Here is a 19,223-nt window from a genome sequence, read left to right as displayed (position 1 = left end):
AAAAAAAAGAAAAAAAGAAGAAAAAAAAAGTTTTTAAATAATTTGGAAAATAAATTTTAAGTTTATGTTATTTACCAGCTCTTGAAAACAGTTTTTCTTAAAAAAAAAAAAAAAAAAAATAGTCAACAATAACTCAATAGGATGCTCTTTAGAACAATTTTTAGGGTACTTGTTTGATAACATTTTAAATAAATGTTCAAATATTTCTTAAAATAACTTTTACTGATATTGTTTTATTTTTAATTATTCTTTATTTTTAATTATTATTCTTTAAAAATTCTCTTAAGAAAATGAAAAATAATTAAAATATATTATAAAAAAAACATTTAAAGTATATTTGGTAACTATTTTCGAAAACAATTATAAAAAAATACTTTTTGAGAATAATTTTTGAATTTTTTTTTTAATTTTTGTAAAACAAAAGTTTGTTTGAAAACTTAAAATGTTTTTAATCCATTTTTAATATTTTTAAAAATGATTTTTATATCTAGTGTTTTATTTTTAATCAATCTATATGATTGTATAATTATTTCTTAAAATAGCCCAGCCCTTAGAAAACAAGCGAAAATAGAAAACAATTAAAAAATATTTTCTATTCTTAAAAATCGAAAATAAAAAATGGTTTTTGGTTGTAAAACGTGTTTTTTGTGTTTTTTGTTCTAAATTTTTTTGTATAACACATTAGTAAGTATGTAGTATTGAGAAAACCAATTTTAATATTTGATTTTTCAAATAAATTTTGTTGAAAAAAGTATTTGAAAACCGATTTTAAGAATTGTTATCAAAACTGGGTTTTTGAGAATTGATTTAAAAAAAGTTAATTAGACATTTACATAATGTTTATAAGATAAAATAAATAAATAAAAAGCAAGAAAACATAAGTCATCAATTGTTTTCAAAAACAAGTTTTCAAGAATTGTTTTGAAAATAAGATATTTTTTCAAAAAATATTTAATTATATTTTGAAAACTATTTTCGAAAATATCCCCAAACCGCGTATTTTTTACTTTCTTTGAATGAGAAAGAATAGTGGGATCTTGAAAGTTTGAAAATGTTGGTGAAGATTAAGTACTTATATTTATTGTGAAACATAAAATTATTCACAACATGTTTTCAAAATAAAAACTATGAAACTGTCGTAATTGCCTAAACATAGAAATATATGTAAAGTCAACTTTCTCAAGGGTCCACCTTGGCTTTTAAGCAATCAAGGGAAGTGAAACATGGGCTCCTTTTGCTTGACTATTTTAAAAAATAATTTTAAAAAAATAGTTTTTGAAAATTATTATCTTATTTTATACCACAAAATTTTGTTTTAAAACATGAAATGTTTTTAATTTATTTTTAATATTTTTAAACATGTCTTAAAAATAATTTTTATATCTAATGTTTTATTTTTAATTATTTTATATGTTTGTATAATTATTTCTTAAAACAATCATTTGAAAACAAGTGAATCGACATAAAATAATTAAAAAATATTATTTAAAAATACACTATTTTTTGTTCTTAAAATTAGAAAATAGAAAATAATTTTTTATTATCAACACATGCTTTTCTATATTTATTGTTTTAGAGAATAAAAAATTATTCTTAAAAACCATTCACGAATGGGTGGTTTGGATATTTTGCCCCTTTGAAAAAAAAAAAAAACAAAAAAAAAACCCTTATGATGAATATTAGTCAGTTTGATACCATCAACAATCCATTCTTCACTGTTGAAATGTTGGACTTTGAAGATTTCTAAGTCGATTATAAAATCTATCGTTTATACTCCCATTCCAATACCCCAAAGTTGAAAATTATAATTATTATTTAATGAATGAGTAAACTTATCCTCAAACCTTATTTTTCAAGAGGATTTTTAAATATTCAAGGAATAATCTACTAAAGTCGTTGTCATATCTAATTACATCTAAACCCCTTTTCTAAGATGGTTCTTAAATATCCACGTGACAATCTAGTAAAGTTTTTGTATTTAATTATAATCAAAAGGATTCTTAAATATCACCCCCAATCTATTGAAGTTTTCAAATCTAATTGTACAAGTTTGATAAATGTCCTACTCTTATGTGTTGGGACTTTTCCTACCCTTAATTATATCTTCATAGTATGCAAAAAGTTGCTATTTAACATTAACTATCAACCTCTTTTCCATACATTGCCAAAGGTTATGTTTAATTTCGAAAAGTATTAATTAATTTATTTTTTAAGTGATTTTATCATATTTTATTATCTCATGGAAAATACAATATATATATATTTTAAATTATTTAATTTTTATATTAAAGAAACTCTAAATCCATTTTTATTTTTCTTCCGCTTTTCTTTTTTATTTTTTTAAGTGATTTTATCATATTTTATTATCTCATGGAAAATACAATATATATATATATATATATATTTTTTTTTTTTTTTAAATTATTTAATTTTTATATTAAAGAAACTCTAAATCCATTTTTATTTTTCTTCCGCTTTTCTTTTTTATTTTTTTGAAGAACCAAGATAGAGTCATCCATTTCAATGTACACATTACAAATTCTCTAGGAAAGAAAACGAAATCCTAGTGTAAATTTACTAGTTCATCGTCAAGTTGTGAGTAGAGGACTGAGAGACTTATTAAAGTGACGTTCTTCCTATCCGGAATGGAAGGCTACAAGTGAAAACAAGGAACGTGGGGAGAGAATCCACCACATGTTCTTGGTCGTTGGTGGATGAATTTTTTATCCTATTCTCGTAGACATGATGATGGAGGGACAATTTGAGGAATCAAGATAGATAGGTTTCCTGAGCTATCATCTTCTTCATGTCTTCCACATGTTCCCATTTTGTAAATTTAACCCTTGACTTTTTTTAACCAGTTTCAAACAAAAATCTCCTCGTATTTTTAGTATAAAAATAATATTTTCTTTTAAAATTCACATAAATAATTAATACATGAAAAGACATTTGGGTTATTTTTTCAGACAAAAAGATAGGAGATATTAAATTTACAAATATGAGATTGTTAATTTCATCCATTTTAATCAATTATTTCAAAAAATGAAATAAGATGCAGATCCATTTTGTTTTCCTATTTATTAATTATGGTTAGGCCATATTGCATAGAGCGAAATGTGAGAAAATCCGGCCATTACCGAGTCTTAGGCTATATTTGATTCTCGCAAAATTTGAGAGAAAATGATAGGAAAAAAATATAACAAAAAAAAAAAAAAAAACAAAAGAAAAGGAAAATGAATTTATTTTTGATAAATTATTTTTATATACTTAGATATTTAAAATTCATTCTACTTATTTAACTCTTTAATGTAAACATTAACTGATTTAAAAATAAATAAATTTCTAACTAATCAAACATAAAATAATTATTTCTTTAAATGTTTTTTTTCTTTTCTTAATGCTTTTTGAAAACTAAACATATATTTTAACTAAGGAGGGTGAGGGAGAAAAAAAAAAAGCAAAATTAAGATGATTGGAAAATAATAAGATTAATTAATTAAAAATGATGAAAACATCCCAAATTTATAAAACAGACCTCCCCTGTTTTTTAAAGTAACCTATTTTTGACATAAATACCCTTCAATATTTTCATCATTTATATGTATATTTTAAAAAAATTGATTATTTTTATAAAGAAAAAGATGAAGATATTTTTGTTAAAAATAAGTATTTTTTTGGATTGAAAAAAGGTGAAGGATTAATTTTCTAGGAAAGATAATCCTTTGAATTTCAACTATCCTAGCTCTTACCTACCTTCATAGAATATTTTTGTGTTTTTTTATATGCATGATTTTGTTGGGTTTGACCTTTGAATGGCGTTGGAGTACCGTTACCTTCTTGAGAGTGAGAGTGCAGGTTGGCTCAGACTGAAGCCATCTGGCGAAGAATAAACATGCCATGTTGATTTACTCATTATTATCATTTTTTAAAAACTCAGCCTGTGTAGGGCATAATTTTCGTACGTAAACTTTTCCTCGCATGGGACTTGTATTATAGAGAGCCTTTGCCTTTATGCTATTGTCTTGTGCCCTCAATCGACCTTTAAGACATATATATACTTTTTAAAATGTCAAAGGCCATGTTTAGAAGAAAAAAAATAATAATTCTTTTAAGATATAAAATATAATTTACTTTTATTAGGATTTGGGTTATCTTCGATATAAAGTGGTGCTTGTTTTATTAGGATTTGGGTTATCCTTTTTGTTTATATAATCTTGTTTGTTTGTACTTTCATTCAATAAATTAGATTTCACCATATATATTTAATAGTTCGGATTTAGAATTTGATGGATATTATCATAGTTGTATCTTAATATTTTCCTTCAAGTTTTGGTATCTTAATATCTTAATATAGGTATTATGGTGATGAGAATGAGAGAGAGAGAGAGAGAGAGAGAGAGAGAGAGAGAGAGAGAGAGAGAGAGAGAGAGAGAGAGAGAGAGAGAGAGAGAGAGAGAGAGAGAGAGAGAGAGAGAGAGAGAGAGAGAGAGAGAGAGAGAGTAACTCCATAGATACCTGTACTAGACTCCATGTTGAGATGAAAACAAAATGTAGAATTTACATGAAGCCAGTGGGGAGGATAAAAATTCCAAAAAAGGGTTACTTGACTAGTTTCGGTTCTTTACAAATATTAGAATCTATGCCAAATTTTAGTCAAACATATTGCAGTAAGTTCAACCGCTGTAACTTCAAAACCCATTAGGGAAAACAACACACACTTTCCCCACAAAGGGATAACCAACCAACCAACCATAAAGAAAAGAAAAAACAATCTTGATTGATTATTGGAAAGACCACCGATTTGTTTGTTTAACAGTTAAAAGTCCAAAAACGTGTTTTCTGTTTTTAGTTTTTACTCTACACTGACTTCCACAATCTGAAAGTTGAGTAAAAAAAAAAATAAAGTAGTATGATGGAGTGGGTGACTTTGTGTTCTGCTTCTATATAAATGTTTGATTTCCCACAAGGAACTCACCATTCCCACTTCCTGAATCAATACCCATCTCTCATTTCTTGCTGGGAATTCCCATCTTCTGGAAAACGAGGCCAGGTCTGTATCTCTTTCTTGCTGCCTACTTCTTTCTCTTGTTTCCAATCATTTTACCTTTATTTTGTGGCAAAGATACCAGGTTATCTTGCATTTATGGGGCCTCTGATATAAGGATGGTGATTGCATGATCAGCAGGTGTTTTCGGAAGAGAGGTGCAAAGATTTATACACTTGGATATAGAGATATCTATCGATCGTCAGTTTGGTGAGTTGGAAAATGTGGAGGCTCAAGATTGCAGATGGGGGCAATGATCCCTACATCTACAGCACCAACAACTTCGTGGGAAGACAGATATGGGAGTTTGATCCTGATTATGGAACCCCAGAAGAGCGAGCTGAGGTCGAAGCAGCTCGCGAAAATTTCTGGAAGAACCGGTATCAGGTTAAGCCCAGCGGCGACCTTCTATGGCGAATGCAGGTGATCATTTGATCCCATCTATATATCTCTAATAGCTTGTTTGGCAGTTATATATTCTAGGAAACATCTTTCTAGCACTTGAAAACAACTTTATAAAGTTTAAAAGCACTTCCTAGCCAAACAAGCTCTAAGTCTTGTTTGACATATATAGTCTAGCTCCATGGATTTTCTGGTTTTGTTTTGTTTGAGCGTGGACGATGATCATTTCTATGAAGAAATGAACCCAAAAAAAGAGAAGGTTTAGATTCAAATTAGCCAAGTGGGGTGAACCCAACAAAAAGTTGTGAGTAGGAAGCCACGAAAAGACTTAGTGGAGTCAAACCAATAGTTCTTCACAGGGCCGGGTTTTTCATCAGCTGATAGACTAAAGCACGTTCAAAAAGCATAGCCCGTTATTGGGGGAGTGTCTGGGATCAACAGTTCCATTAATCTTGCTTTCTTTCCATTTGTAAGGGAGGTGCGTGTGCCATCTTAAGCTTCATATCCCCTTGCCTAGCTCTTATAACTACATAATACAATGATATGTCCTCTATTTTCTTTTTTCTTTTTATGTCGACTTATACCATTTAGAGAGAGAGAGAGAGAGAGAGAGAGAGAGAGGGAGAGAGGGAGAGAGGGAGAGAGATTTTCACGTTGAGATCAATAGCCGTCATTTTCTAATTGGAAACCAACGACTTGTTTGATAATCATTTTTAAAAATAGTTTTATTATGTGATGCATAATATTCCTTTTTCTAGCTTATGGCCGTCAGATGTGGGTGGGGCTGCTCCCATGAATCTGAAATTGCACTGTCGATTTCTGGGGCCACACATAGAGCAAGTGTCTCACACTAACGGCCTCTTTACGCAAATAATTCAAACGTCGGTCCCAATTTCAGAAAATACATCACACAAAACACTACCCATCCACACCTAATGAAAATCACGCTGTGTTTGAGTGCATGGACTTGAAAAATTGGATTTTATAGGCTATATTTCGACGATACATCGGATATCGGCGGCCTCGAAACGAAATTCAACATCGATTATCCATCGAGAGGAAAATCGGCAAAATGGGCGATATATCGACGTATCGCGAGCGGAGGTGACGCGCGGAGCAGCCGGAGGAGGATTTCAAAAAATCACCGAAAATATCTCCGATATTTCGGAATTTTTACCGATTTTTCGGGAAATTTCCGATATTTCCTACCAGTCCAGTCCGCGCACAGGATACAAAATCTGTCCAAATTTTTTTTTTTTTTTAAAAAAACATAAGATGCTATTTGGTAATCTGATCATGATTTGCAGGCAAAGGTTGTGTTTTTCAGCCTGGCTCAAAAATCGTGGATTTAGGGTTCGTGAAATTTAAATCCAATGGCACAACATCAAAGAGACCCCTAAAACAGATCCAGAAAACACAGGGAGCAAAAGAAAAGCAATTTTTTTTGGTTTTCCTTGGGGGTTTTGGATGGATTTTCTCGGAAATCAAACGGGGATGAATTTTCCCGTAAATCGAATGGGGGATGGATTTTCTTGGCAATCAAACGGGGGTTGCAAAAAAACAAAATGATTAGATTAGTACCTGCGAGGATTGAGAGTGGCAGAGGAAAATAGGGCCTTTTTAGGGATTCTTTCGTCTGGAGGGCAACTTCAGAAAAGGGCTTGATGCCCGATTGAGTGAGAGAATGGGGTGGTCCTTTTGATTTTCAGATTTAGTAGAGATTAAAAAAAAAAAAAACAATTTTCCTATCTCTATATAAATAATTATTAATTATCAATCTTTATTTTGATTAAATTTTGAAATTTTGATTTTTATTGATGGTATTTTATAAATTAAAATTAATTTAATAAGATAAATTATTAATAATTTTAATTATTTAAATAAATTAATGTTAATAGAAAAAGTTGTTACCACGTATTTTTAATAAAATTTTAAAAATTAAATCTCAAATAAAATATGCTATAAAAATTAATTTAATTTTTTATTTAAAATATAATAAAACATATTTTCATAAAAGTATTTTAAAAATTTTAAAATAAATATTATCTTGAACGAGATGAACTCCCTTCATCTAATAATATAATGGAACCACATTGATCTTCCTTTTAATACTAAGAACTATTGCAACATCATATGTATTATATTTTTGTATGAATTGTTTTTATTCAATAAAATCAAATATTTCTTAACTCAATTCTAATTTTATATACTTTCAAAATTCATATTTATTATTTTTAAAATTCAAATATCGAATCTACCGATATATATCTGTTTACGATGTTTTTGTTTTTGATCATATATATGTCAATTACACTTATAAGATAACTTAAAAATGTATATTGTTATTAATTTTATCATTTTTTGGAGTTCTTTCAAGCATTCCTATGAATTTTAAATAATTTTCGTTCCACCGATATTTGTGAAAAATATATCTATCGATATTTGTGAAAAAATATCCACTGATATTTTCGATATATCCGTAAAATCGAAGTATCGATATATCCGTAAAATCCGATATTTCAATCCATGTTTGAGTGTTGACCATAAATTTTGTATAAGTTTTTCTTCATGTCGTAACTCCAATAGATTTCATGTTCATTGTTGTTTCATTACTTAACAACTTAGTATTTTAGGTGATAGTTCATATGGTTGTAAAAAGTCTCCTAGTGCAAGTATGTTTATTTAATCTACCTCAATTTATGATCCTTCCTCTCCTTTTTCCGTGAATTTGACATTTCTGTTAGACGTGACAAAGTTTGATATGATTCTTAATGCATTTTTTACAGGTTTGGATTAAGTATAAATGAATTTGGGTTATATTTATATTGATATGTAGAATCCATTTAATAAATAAGTCATTTTTAGGTCAACCTGCATAATATGAATTTAAATCGAATTGACTCATTTAATAATCTAGTTATTAATCTAATTATATCTTTAAATTATGCAACTTATTTTAATTTTATTAACATTAATATATAGAAATATGTACGACCTAACTCAACTTGATTATCAAATAAAAGGTCTTAATTATTTAATGGGTTAAATAGGTTAGATGACATGTTACCTATTTAGTAATTAGGTAGTATTTGAGTTTATGTTTTTGACAAGATTATTATTACTTTTGGATTTGGGTTGAGGTATACAGTGAAATACTTAAGTTTTAACATGACACAAATACAACTCACCAATATGAATTGTCACCCCTAAATTTTCCTATTATTATGCATCTCATGTCCTAACTAAAAAGTTTTAGTCCCCACCAGTCTGTGCTCGTCAATCTAACCCATTTTGGATATTTGGGACCTGAACTATATGGAGGCAAAACCCAATTAGATAATCTAGAGACCAATAATCCTCTAATTGTCAATTCTAGACTATGCAGGCCTTTATGAAAACCTACCTAAAATATGGGCCCTAGTCAGTACATATCTTGATTCTAAGAGATCCTATTAGCTTGGAAACAATAGTATAAAGTGAATGTTTACCATTGAGGTTAATTTACTTTTTCTTTTGAACTTGTTCTTTACCAACTCCCGTTTCATTTGGCTAAAAAAACCTGCAGTTTTTGAGAGAGAAGAATTTCAAACAAACAATACCACAAGTGAAGGTTGGGAATGGTGAAGAAATTACATATGAGACAGCCACAGCAGCAGTGAGAAGGGGTGCGCATTTCTTTTCAGCCTTGCAGGCTAGTGATGGCCATTGGCCTGCTGAAAATGCTGGCCCATTGTATTTCCTTCCTCCCCTGGTGAGTCTACTCAACACCCTCTCACCCTCCTTAAAATCATGTATATAGACCATTTTAACAGCCATTCTCAATGGAATAATTTCATGGAAAATGCAGGTCATGTGTCTATACATTACAGGGCATCTTGACACTGTATTCCCTGGAGAATATCGTAAAGAAATTCTTCGCTACCTATACTGTCATCAGGTATATATATTTTGAACCTAGTCATCATCCTAACCTCATAAATGAGCTTGGAGCTTTGAAGTATGAAAATGGCTTATGAACATTGCAGAATGAAGATGGTGGGTGGGGATTCCATATTGAGGGACACAGCACCATGTTTTGTACAACACTCAGCTACATTTGTATGCGTATCCTTGGAGAAGGGCCCGATGGTGGTAGAGAAAATGCTTGTGCAAGAGGGCGTAAATGGATCCTCGATCGTGGTGGAGTGACATCCATTCCCTCTTGGGGAAAGACTTGGCTTTCAGTATGGCCACTTGAAACAAAAGTTCACATTCATCCTATACAATGCATTCTTGTGTGATGGACTGAATCTTATATGATATTGTTTCTTCCGTGTAGATTTTTGGCTTGTTTGACTGGTCAGGAAGCAACCCAATGCCCCCAGAGTTTTGGCTCTTCCCTTCTCGTCTTCCCATGCATCCAGGTTTGTGCTGTAGTCATCTACTCAAGTGCTTGAATTTCAGATCTACTTCTGCACGTAATGTATTTTGCATACTAAGGTATTTTTGCATAAAACTTGGAATTGGTCACACTGACTCAAAATGCTTAAGCCAAAAGCTGTGTAACTTAAGCCTTATGCAATGCTACGCGTGAATACTTAAAAATTCAACCTGGGGTTGGCTTATTGGTCTTAAGAAATGCATATTCCCATGTCTACTTTGGTCTAGCTTTCATTTTCCTATCTTTGGTCTAGCCTCTTATAATTTAAGTGCATAAATGCAGCAAAAATGTGGTGCTACTGTCGGATGGTTTACATGCCCATGTCATACTTATATGGTAAACGATTCGTTGGCCCAATCACGCCTCTTGTTCTAGAACTGAGAGAAGAGCTCTTCCTTCAACCTTATAATGAAATCAATTGGAGGAAAGTACGACATCTTTGCGCAAAGGTGAGTTTAGCTTTCTAACAGAAAAGCTTTCGTATTTCCTGTGAATATAACGTACATGCATGAAACATTTATTCAAAATTGTTTATTGCAGGAGGATCTCTACTACCCCCATCCCCTAATACAAGATCTGATGTGGGATGGTTTGTACATATGTACCGAGCCTCTTCTTACTCGTTGGCCCTTCAACAAGTTGAGACAGAAGGCTCTTGAAGTAACAATGAAACACATCCATTATGAAGATGAAAACAGTCGATACATTACCATTGGATGTGTGGAGAAGGTAATTTTTCTGCAATGGATAATGTCTGTTCAGACAGTATATCACTTCTTTGGGGTGCTAATATGGCTTAAATTGAACAGGTACTGTGTATGCTTTCATGTTGGGTTGAAGATCCAAACGGGGATTATTTCAAGAAGCACCTTGCTAGGATTCCAGATTATATATGGGTTGGAGAAGATGGAATAAAGATGCAGGTCAGAAAACAAGTTCAATCACTAATCTCCCCAACAGTTGTAGAAAAAATTAGTATCTATTTATTTATTGTTTTGTAACATTAAGTTTGATTGAAGATTTTCTGTTATGCAACTGGTTTAAAGTACTAATGCATTTAGCCCTTTCCTGCCTAATTGGTTTTGAAAATGCTGATTGAAATGTAGAGCTTTGGTAGTCAAGAGTGGGACACTGGTTTTGCCCTTCAAGCAGTACTTGCTTGTAATATGACCGATGAAATGGGACCTACACTCAAGAAAGGCCATGAATTTGTAAAGGAATCTCAGGTTTGATCTTGAATTCTATTGTTTATTTCTTTACTTTAACAAGAATCTACTCGTGTTTCTCATGGTCTAATTACTTCATATTACTTGAAATCTTGAAGGTTAAGGACAATCCTTCTGGTGACTTTAAAAGTATGTACCGCCACATTTCCAAGGGATCGTGGACATTCTCGGATCAGGATCATGGTTGGCAAGTTTCTGACTGCACTGCAGAAGGTTTGAAGGTAACCAATTCTGCTAAAACACTTCAATTGAATCAGGGTTTGCAGGTTAACTATAATCACTTGGTTTCTCACTGGAGTCCCCTCTCTGTTACAGTGCTGTCTTCTCTTCTCAATGATGCCACCCGAAATTGTTGGTGTGAAGATGGAACCCGAACGGCTATTTGATTCTGTCAACATCCTGCTTTCCCTACAGGTGAGAATTATCTTCTTACGCTTTTCAAAACAGCATGGAACCTTTCTTGTATTTGGTGATAACTTTTTCAAAAGTTTTTCTTACCATCAACAACCCCCATTTTCCAAATCATTGCAGAGTAAAAATGGTGGTTTAGCAGCTTGGGAGCCTGCAGGAGCTTCAGAATGGTTGGAGGTAATTTACTTCAACATGTTTTAAGTAACTTCAATGTTCCTGCACACTCTCTCTCTCTCTCTCTATATATGTTCTTTGAATCTAAATCAATGCCAATTCTTATCTTTTCAGCTGCTCAACCCCACTGAATTTTTCGCAGACATCGTCATTGAGCATGAGTAAGATTCTTAATTATATATAGAATGCTGGTTTTCTTTTGTAACTCTGCAAGCTTCAGCTTCCTTGGACACTAACAACCAATGATCCAGGTATGTTGAGTGTACTGCATCAGCAATTCAGGCTCTAGTTTTGTTTAAGAAGTTATACCCCGGACACAGGAAGAAGGAGATTGACAATTTCATCACAAATGCTGCTAACTACATTGAAGACATACAAATGCCTGATGGCTCATGGTAAGTTTCTCAACTCAGCTCTATCACTTAGGAAATTGGCAGTGCAGATCCCTTTAAACAAAGATGAATTTTAACAGGTATGGCAATTGGGGAGTATGCTTCACCTATGGTTCATGGTTTGCACTTGGGGGCCTAGCAGCTGCTGGCAAGACTTACCACAACTGTCATGCTATCCGTAGAGCTGTTGAGTTTCTACTCAATTCACAGAGGGATGATGGTGGCTGGGGAGAGAGCTATGTTTCTTGCCCGGACAAGGTAATTTTTACATGCCCCCATCCTTGGAAAACAAGTTTAATTCCACCCTTTGATGAAAATTTCGGAAAAAATCGCCGAAATTTCGTGTTTCAGTGACCGGGGATACAAAAAACGGGACGAAAAATCGGTGTGAAGAAATATCGACAAAAATCGCCTGGAGCCAATTAATCAGCGAAATTCTCAAAAAAATCGCTGGTGACCGCTGAAAATCGTCAAAATTTCACCGATTTTTTGAAAAAGTCGGCGGTTAAAATATAAAAATTGAATTGCAAGCGCAAGATTCGAACCCTGCCAACCATCTGAAACCTAAACATTAGAAACTTCCACTCTCCATTGGGCTACCTTGCCCTTAACATTGTGATATGCACTAGAATTAAAATTTAGTAATACTCTGATAAAAACAAAATATTTTAATAAACAAATTCATTTTAATTATTTTATTTTTAAATTTAATTTAATTAAACACTAAAAATATAAAAATTATGGTGATAATTTTCTTAACTTTTTTATATCATTTATATATTAATTAAATATAAGAAATATAAATATTAAAAAAATCTATAAATATATTATCATTTATTTTATATCATTTAATATAATTAAATTAAATGGATCATAATTTTAATATTAAATATATTTCAAAATTAGACATATTATAATTAAATATCACAATATTATTGTGGAATAATATTTAATGTAATTTAATAATAAATACATACTTATAAAATTCATATTTTTTTTATATCGACATGTACAATATTATTATCAAATATAATAAATTACATCATACATATATCAAAATTTTCAACAAAACAATTTTAAAATATTTACTATACTTCTAATTACATTGTTATGAGATTTTTCTTATATTTTCATGAGTTTTCATTAATTTTTGGCCTACCAAATTTTTTTCTCCAAACTATCGATCGATATATCCGTAAAATCAAATTACCGATATATTTACGATTACCAATATTTTCATCAATGATTTCACCCACTGAATGCACTGTTTTGTGGTAGAAACATAGACCACAACAAGTAATCCTTGTGCTTTGTGATACAGAAATATACACCTCTTGAAGGAAACAGGTCAAATCTGGTGCACACCGGGTGGGCTCTGATGGGGCTGATTTCTTCTGGGCAGGTCAGTTTACAGTTTCACCATCAATGAGTTCAACTTGGTCTTCTACATTACTTTCACAATATGACTTCCCCACAAAAATCTGAGCCTAACCTTTCCTTTCTAACAGGCGGAGAGAGACCCAACACCTCTTCACAGGGCTGCGAAGCTGTTGATTAATTCCCAAATGGAGGATGGTGATTTTCCCCAACAGGTAGCACACTTGAACATGAATCAAAAAAATGATATTCCTTTGTAACTGACTATATATATACGGGGTTTTATTCTAACTATTTGATCACTTATCTATGGCAGGAAATCACTGGAGTCTTCATGAAGAACTGCATGTTACACTATGCAGCTTACAGGAACATTTACCCATTGTGGGCTCTTGCAGAGTATCGTAGGCGGGTGCCACTACCTTAGGGCTGGTTGTATATATTTATCTGGCTCAATCATATAGTAAAAAGCGTGGATAGAGGTGTACCCTTATGTTTATGCATATCCTCCTCTACTGGTGATATGTGTCCATGAATGTCCCTATAGTACAAGCATCTGTAAGATAGGAGCTTAGATGATGTTGAGCAATGTAAAGGCAAATGAGAAGTTCATCCTATTTTTCTTGGTTCCAAATGAAGAGGAATCTTCTGCAATAAAATTGGACTGTTTTGTTAAAACTAGAGGCACAGGCTGCCATTTTCCTTCATGGCTAGGCTTGTGAATGACTAGGAGATTGGTTGGTGAATAGTTGTAATTGAAACCATTGAGCTAGTATCGTCCATTTTCTCTACACTCTCAAGCAATTTGCATACATGCATTTGAGGTGAGCAACTCTCTCCTAATTATTCAATTTAGATGAATAATTTCACCAATTTGCATGCAACAATTTTGTTATAACAAAGATTGAATCAAATCACATGCAACACATTGTAATCAACACTCTCCCGAGGGACCAAATAATACTATTCAATTGAAGTACCGTACTCGTCTTGATTCAATATATACGTCAAGATATAAACTGAAAATCAAAGGAGATGGAAAAATGGGAGACAAATATTCAGGGTATTCCATCGTAGAGGCTATTCAGGGTCTCCAAACCACAGCTACAGCTTGGAACAAGCATCACAAATACAACTTGAGTCTATTAGGAATTCAATAAACTCCACCATGATTATGACCACCTTCTTTAGATGTTTTAAGCACAGTAAATAAAGACCCTATGGGTAGAGCAAAGTCCACTGATTGATTTTGGAGTGTCACGAATTCTATTTTACTTTCATTTATTTTTTCTTATGTTTTATCTTGTGTTAATCAACTTTTTCACATCATAGTGAACTGCTTCTATTTTCATTTTCTATGATCATGTGAATAAGTATCAATTTTTTTTTTTTTTTTTGCTTTATATGCTTACTTTCACTTACAATTCTTTCTTTTCCATCTATTTCCTTCATTAGGTATCTTCTTCGCCTATCTTTTCTTCTTTCATTTATTCGCATAAACATTGAGGATCCTGATAACGTTGATGCTTGGTTGGGGTGGGTAAGGTAAATTTTGAATTTTGATGTTGAAGGTTGACTTGTGAGGAAACTTGCTAAAAATGTTAATATGATGCATTTCTTTGAAAACTTGTGGCGTATAGGGTTAGATTCACAAAATAAGGTTAGGATTTAGAGTAGTGTGAGCCTTGTGACTGCTTTCTTGTAAAGGTAATGAGTTGAATATTGATTCCACTAAAATCTAAAGTGCAAAATTGAGTATGTTAAGGCTTTGGAACCAAAGCTAACCTAAAGTTCAATTGTTACTCAACCTAGGGATCATTCCTCACTGCCAGTAGTTTGCACACACAACACTTAGCACTTAGCACTTAGTTGTAGGAGGAAGGACAAGGGATCTAAGGCCATAACACGATGGGAAATTGGGTGAAATCAACATAGAAGGGTCTTCAAATTGATAAATGGTAGTTTTTTCTATTCATATTTTCATTCGTTCATGTACAAAGTATATATAGAGGGTAATCACCATTCTAAGAATGGGAAGGAATGATACAAGGAAAGAATGATATAAGGAAATAACAACTAATATCCTAATATCTCAATATTCCTAATATCTCAATATTCATAATATCTCAATATTCCTAATATCTCAACTTTTCTAATATCTAAACATTCCTAATATCTCAACACTAAATGATATAAGGAAAACAATCCTAATATCTCAACAAAGGGTACATGGGCCCTAAATCAAATGGTTGGGACTCACTGACTTTGATGCATGCCCACTACATGGGTAAAAAAAAAGTGAACCTCACGTATTGCACCGCCCATTGAGAAAAGCAAGAATTGAATAAAATGACTATAGTTGAAGCTCTAAGTTAAGCATGGCTCATTTGATCTGAAGTGTGAAGTCCAAGAACTTAATGATAAAGACTTCTACATCTCGTTTCTACCAAACCATTCGTATAAGGGTGTTCAGGAAGGTTTTTTTAGTCTCATGGGGAATTTGAGGCCTTATTCTTGACATGTGGGATTTAGAATGAAGGATTGATGACAAAACTTGAATTAGGCAAATTATCTAATCAAGCTTGTTTTTGTAAGGTAAGTGATGCTAGTGTCCATGTTTAGGTTTGCATGCATACTTCATTTTATTTTGTTTATTTTATCAATAATATTGCTAGGGGCTAGCAATGGCTTGGTTGTGAGGCATGATTAATTCCATAAATTGCATGGAAATAAGGGCAATTATCATATCTTAAGCTTGATTATAGCACTAAAAGCACCCTCCAACTAGTCAATTATATGCTACCTTGTGCATGCTCAATTTTCTCATGTTTTCTTATTGTTTTTTTTTATTTTTTATTTATTTTTATTTTTATTTTATTTTTATGTTTACAACTACTTTTATGAATAATGATGGTTTTAAGATCATCTACATTCTAGATTCAAGAACAAGGCTTGAGTTGAGCCAAAGGATCAAAATGGCATGGAGGCCACAAGCGTTGTTCCATTTTGACCAATAAAAAGTTTTAACTTGATTGAAGGAGCTACAAATTTTCAAATGACTTGAAACTTGTTAGGCTCTTGACTCCTTGAAGTTCAATCTCGCCAAATCTCAGAAGATTTGAAGGTCATTTGCTTATGCAAATAAATCAGGAAAGATAAGTGACACCACCTTGGGGTGCCATAGTAATGCAAATTGACACCACCTTCAAGGGGTGCCACCACTTTCTATAAAAGGTGAGGGCAAGACATTGCCAAAAGTGGCACTGCCGCTTTTGGTAGTGGTGCTGCCATTTTGTATGGGATCCACAGGAACGTGTGGAGCCTACCTTTTTTGGATACTTCCAAGTAACCGTTTGATCTTTCACTTGATTTTTGGATGCCACCATGTGGAAAACCACCTGGGTATGGTTGGAGAGTCTATAAAAGAGATCCTTGGTAGTTGTTATGGGTTCCTTCTTTGTTCTTCACTTTGGTTTTTTGATATAGCTTTTGGAAAAAGAGATCTTGGAAGCAACTGAAGTTTAAGTTATCTTTTTTTTCCCTATGTTGTTTGGATTATTTTATTTGCTTTGAACTCGTTTTCTTCAATTGTAATTAAATATTCTTGCTTTCATTGGATCAACGTATTATTAGACTTGAGTATTGGATTTTAATGTTCAATTTATTGAACTCTTTTTTTATTCTTAAGTTTAGTTTGTTTTCATGTCTTTCGAGTAGCCAAATAGGCCAAGGAAAAGGGGCCCTAGAGCACTCCCTTTTATCCTTGGAATGATCCTCTAATTTTGGGTATTTATAAATTTAATCGGCTTGTAATTTGGATTTCTTCAACTTTTGTGAAATTGTCATATCTCAATGTTTAAAAATTGAAGTTTAGGGGCCCCTTTAAATGTATGTAAAGTGTATAACGAGGAGAACCATTTTGACTTGAAATGACAATTATTGAGCCCTTAATATTGCAATTTGGCAAGCAAACAACTATTAGGAACTTTAAATATTTTATAAGAAAATCCAATTAATAAGTTTGAGACTTTTGATTCAATTCAATTGTGTTTTCGTTGAGAATATTCCAATTAAGAAAACCGTTAAGTGTCTTGGTTGAGTTAATTTAATTGAGGATTATTTCATGGTGAGAAGGAAACCTAGAGGACCCCCCTTTTCTTAGCATTAACACAAGTTTTGAATCAAATTTGCTTAGTTTATTTTCCCTTGTTTTTCACAAAAATTCACAAACCTCTTTTCTTAATCAATTAAAAAAAAAAGAAATTTTCCTAAAAAATCTGGCATTCATCCTTCAAATCTCTCCATCTTACTTACATTCAAGATCACCTTCTTATGGTTCAATACCTGACTCACTAGGATTTTTAAAGTTACCATCTCATCCTTATACTTGGGTAACCATCATTTGATACACATACATTTGGGAGCTGTCAGTAGTACTTCAAATAATAAGAAATGGTAAATCAAACAATGTTTTGTAGTCTCTACAAAGGCTTAGATACTTTGAAACTAGGTACTTACATGTAGCTCACACTTAACTTAGAATGGAATATCACACTTTGTTAGAATTGAATACCATACTTGGAAAGGAAGGAAAGAGAAATGGTGAATCAAACAATGTTTTGTAATCTCTACAAAGGCTTGGATACTTTGAAATTATGTACTCACACTTAACTTAGAATGGAATATCATATTGGATAATGAATTTAAATGGAATACCACACTTCGTTAGAATTGAATACCACACTTGGAAAAGGAGAGAGGGCCCCCAACATCACCCTAAAATGATGCTTCCACTAGAAGGGTTGCACCTGTCTAAAGGAGACATGTCTTTATGTCTTTTTCAAACAAGGTTTGTCATAAATGGAAAAGGTGTTTGGAAAAGACATCACTTTATGCTAGTGGACTTTTTTATTAAGTCCACAAGCATGTGGGCCTAGGTCAAGCCCAAGGCCATGCCTAGCTAGTTGAGCCCACACATATATTAGCCCAGGTCTAAGCCCATATTTCTTTTAAGCTTGGAATAGGAAAACATGGGATCTTTGAGGCCTTGACTTTTATCGATTGATGTTTTCTCTTTCCTTTGTAGTAGTCTTTTATGATATAATGGACATTATTGTCTTACTCATATATAGATGTAGGCATTCCTAGTCAAACCATATCGAAATTTTCTTTCTGTGCTGTGTTTATAGTTATTTCATAACTCACATGTAGTGAAGCTTCCCCTCCCACAACAATTTCCATCATATATATTCATTCAAAATCCTAGCCATGAAAGTAAATGGATGACTTTACAAACCTTCTTAAACGATATATGATACCACATTTCTTGTGCATGCATTGGCCATCCTCTTCAATTGGTATTAAGAATGAATGAACTCCCACAATTATGTATGCATGGAATTTCAATCTAAAACATAGTGCACAAGAAAAACTTCTCAAGAACTTATATTATTCAAAGAATATTCAACATTGTCCATCAATTCATGAGCACATGATCAACAATGGTAGAAGAAAAAAGGAAAAGGACACAAAGTAGCAAAAGAGACTGAACTGCATCCATTGGTACTCTCTCTCTCTGTGTCTCACACACACATATATGCTTCAGAAAGCATGCTAGCTGCAGCCTAAGGCAATGGAACCAACTGGCGGTATTCTGCAATAGCCCACAAAGGGTAAATATTCCTATAGATTGGATAGTGTATCATACAAGTCTTCAGGGAAGCTCCAACAATTTCCTGCCATAAATGAGTAATCAATGGTTAAGCCAACAAAAAGTC

General features: G+C 32.5%; 1 protein-coding gene and 1 pseudogene across 4 annotated transcripts; one reads left to right on the top strand and one right to left on the bottom strand.

Annotated features, from left to right (window-relative positions):
- The first annotated feature begins 4,970 nt into the window (after positions 1-4,970).
- Positions 4,971-14,124, top strand: LOC117922028 (beta-amyrin synthase). 4 transcript variants are annotated; one of them, XM_034840005.1, is made up of 19 exons: positions 4,971-5,050; positions 5,186-5,467; positions 9,012-9,197; positions 9,294-9,383; positions 9,472-9,669; positions 9,765-9,849; positions 10,149-10,315; positions 10,407-10,595; positions 10,676-10,789; positions 10,973-11,092; positions 11,191-11,313; positions 11,408-11,506; positions 11,624-11,680; positions 11,792-11,838; positions 11,929-12,072; positions 12,150-12,327; positions 13,391-13,471; positions 13,578-13,661; positions 13,763-14,124. In XM_034840005.1, the coding sequence occupies exons 2-19, from the start codon at positions 5,267-5,269 to the stop codon at positions 13,871-13,873; spliced, it is 2,274 nt and encodes a 757-aa protein (XP_034695896.1). In that variant the 5' UTR covers positions 4,971-5,050; positions 5,186-5,266; the 3' UTR covers positions 13,874-14,124. The 4 variants fall into 4 exon arrangements, with proteins under 4 accessions (XP_034695896.1, XP_034695898.1, XP_034695900.1 ...); XM_034840006.1 differs by having other exon boundaries at positions 4,981-5,050; positions 5,183-5,467; XM_034840007.1 differs by lacking the exons at positions 13,391-13,471; positions 13,578-13,661; positions 13,763-14,124 and adding an exon at positions 12,421-12,714.
- A 4,839-nt stretch (positions 14,125-18,963) lies between these two features.
- LOC117921942 overlaps positions 18,964-19,223 on the bottom strand; it is a 49,430-nt pseudogene continuing 49,170 nt past the window's right edge.

This window comes from Vitis riparia, chromosome 9 (genome assembly GCF_004353265.1).
Source record: "Vitis riparia cultivar Riparia Gloire de Montpellier isolate 1030 chromosome 9, EGFV_Vit.rip_1.0, whole genome shotgun sequence".
NCBI classification, from domain to species: Eukaryota; Viridiplantae; Streptophyta; class Magnoliopsida; order Vitales; family Vitaceae; genus Vitis; species Vitis riparia.
This window is presented reverse-complemented; position numbering and strand designations above follow the sequence as displayed.

Coding starts and splice junctions, on each gene's coding strand:
- LOC117922028 (XM_034840005.1), top strand. CDS start 5,267: ATGTGGAGGCTCAAGATTGCAGATGGGGGCAATGATCCCTACATCTAC. Junction 5,468..9,011: donor ACCTTCTATGGCGAATGCAG/GTGATCATTTGA, acceptor AAAAACCTGCAG/TTTTTGAGAGAGAAGAATTT. Junction 12,073..12,149: donor CAAATGCCTGATGGCTCATG/GTAAGTTTCTCA, acceptor GAATTTTAACAG/GTATGGCAATTGGGGAGTAT.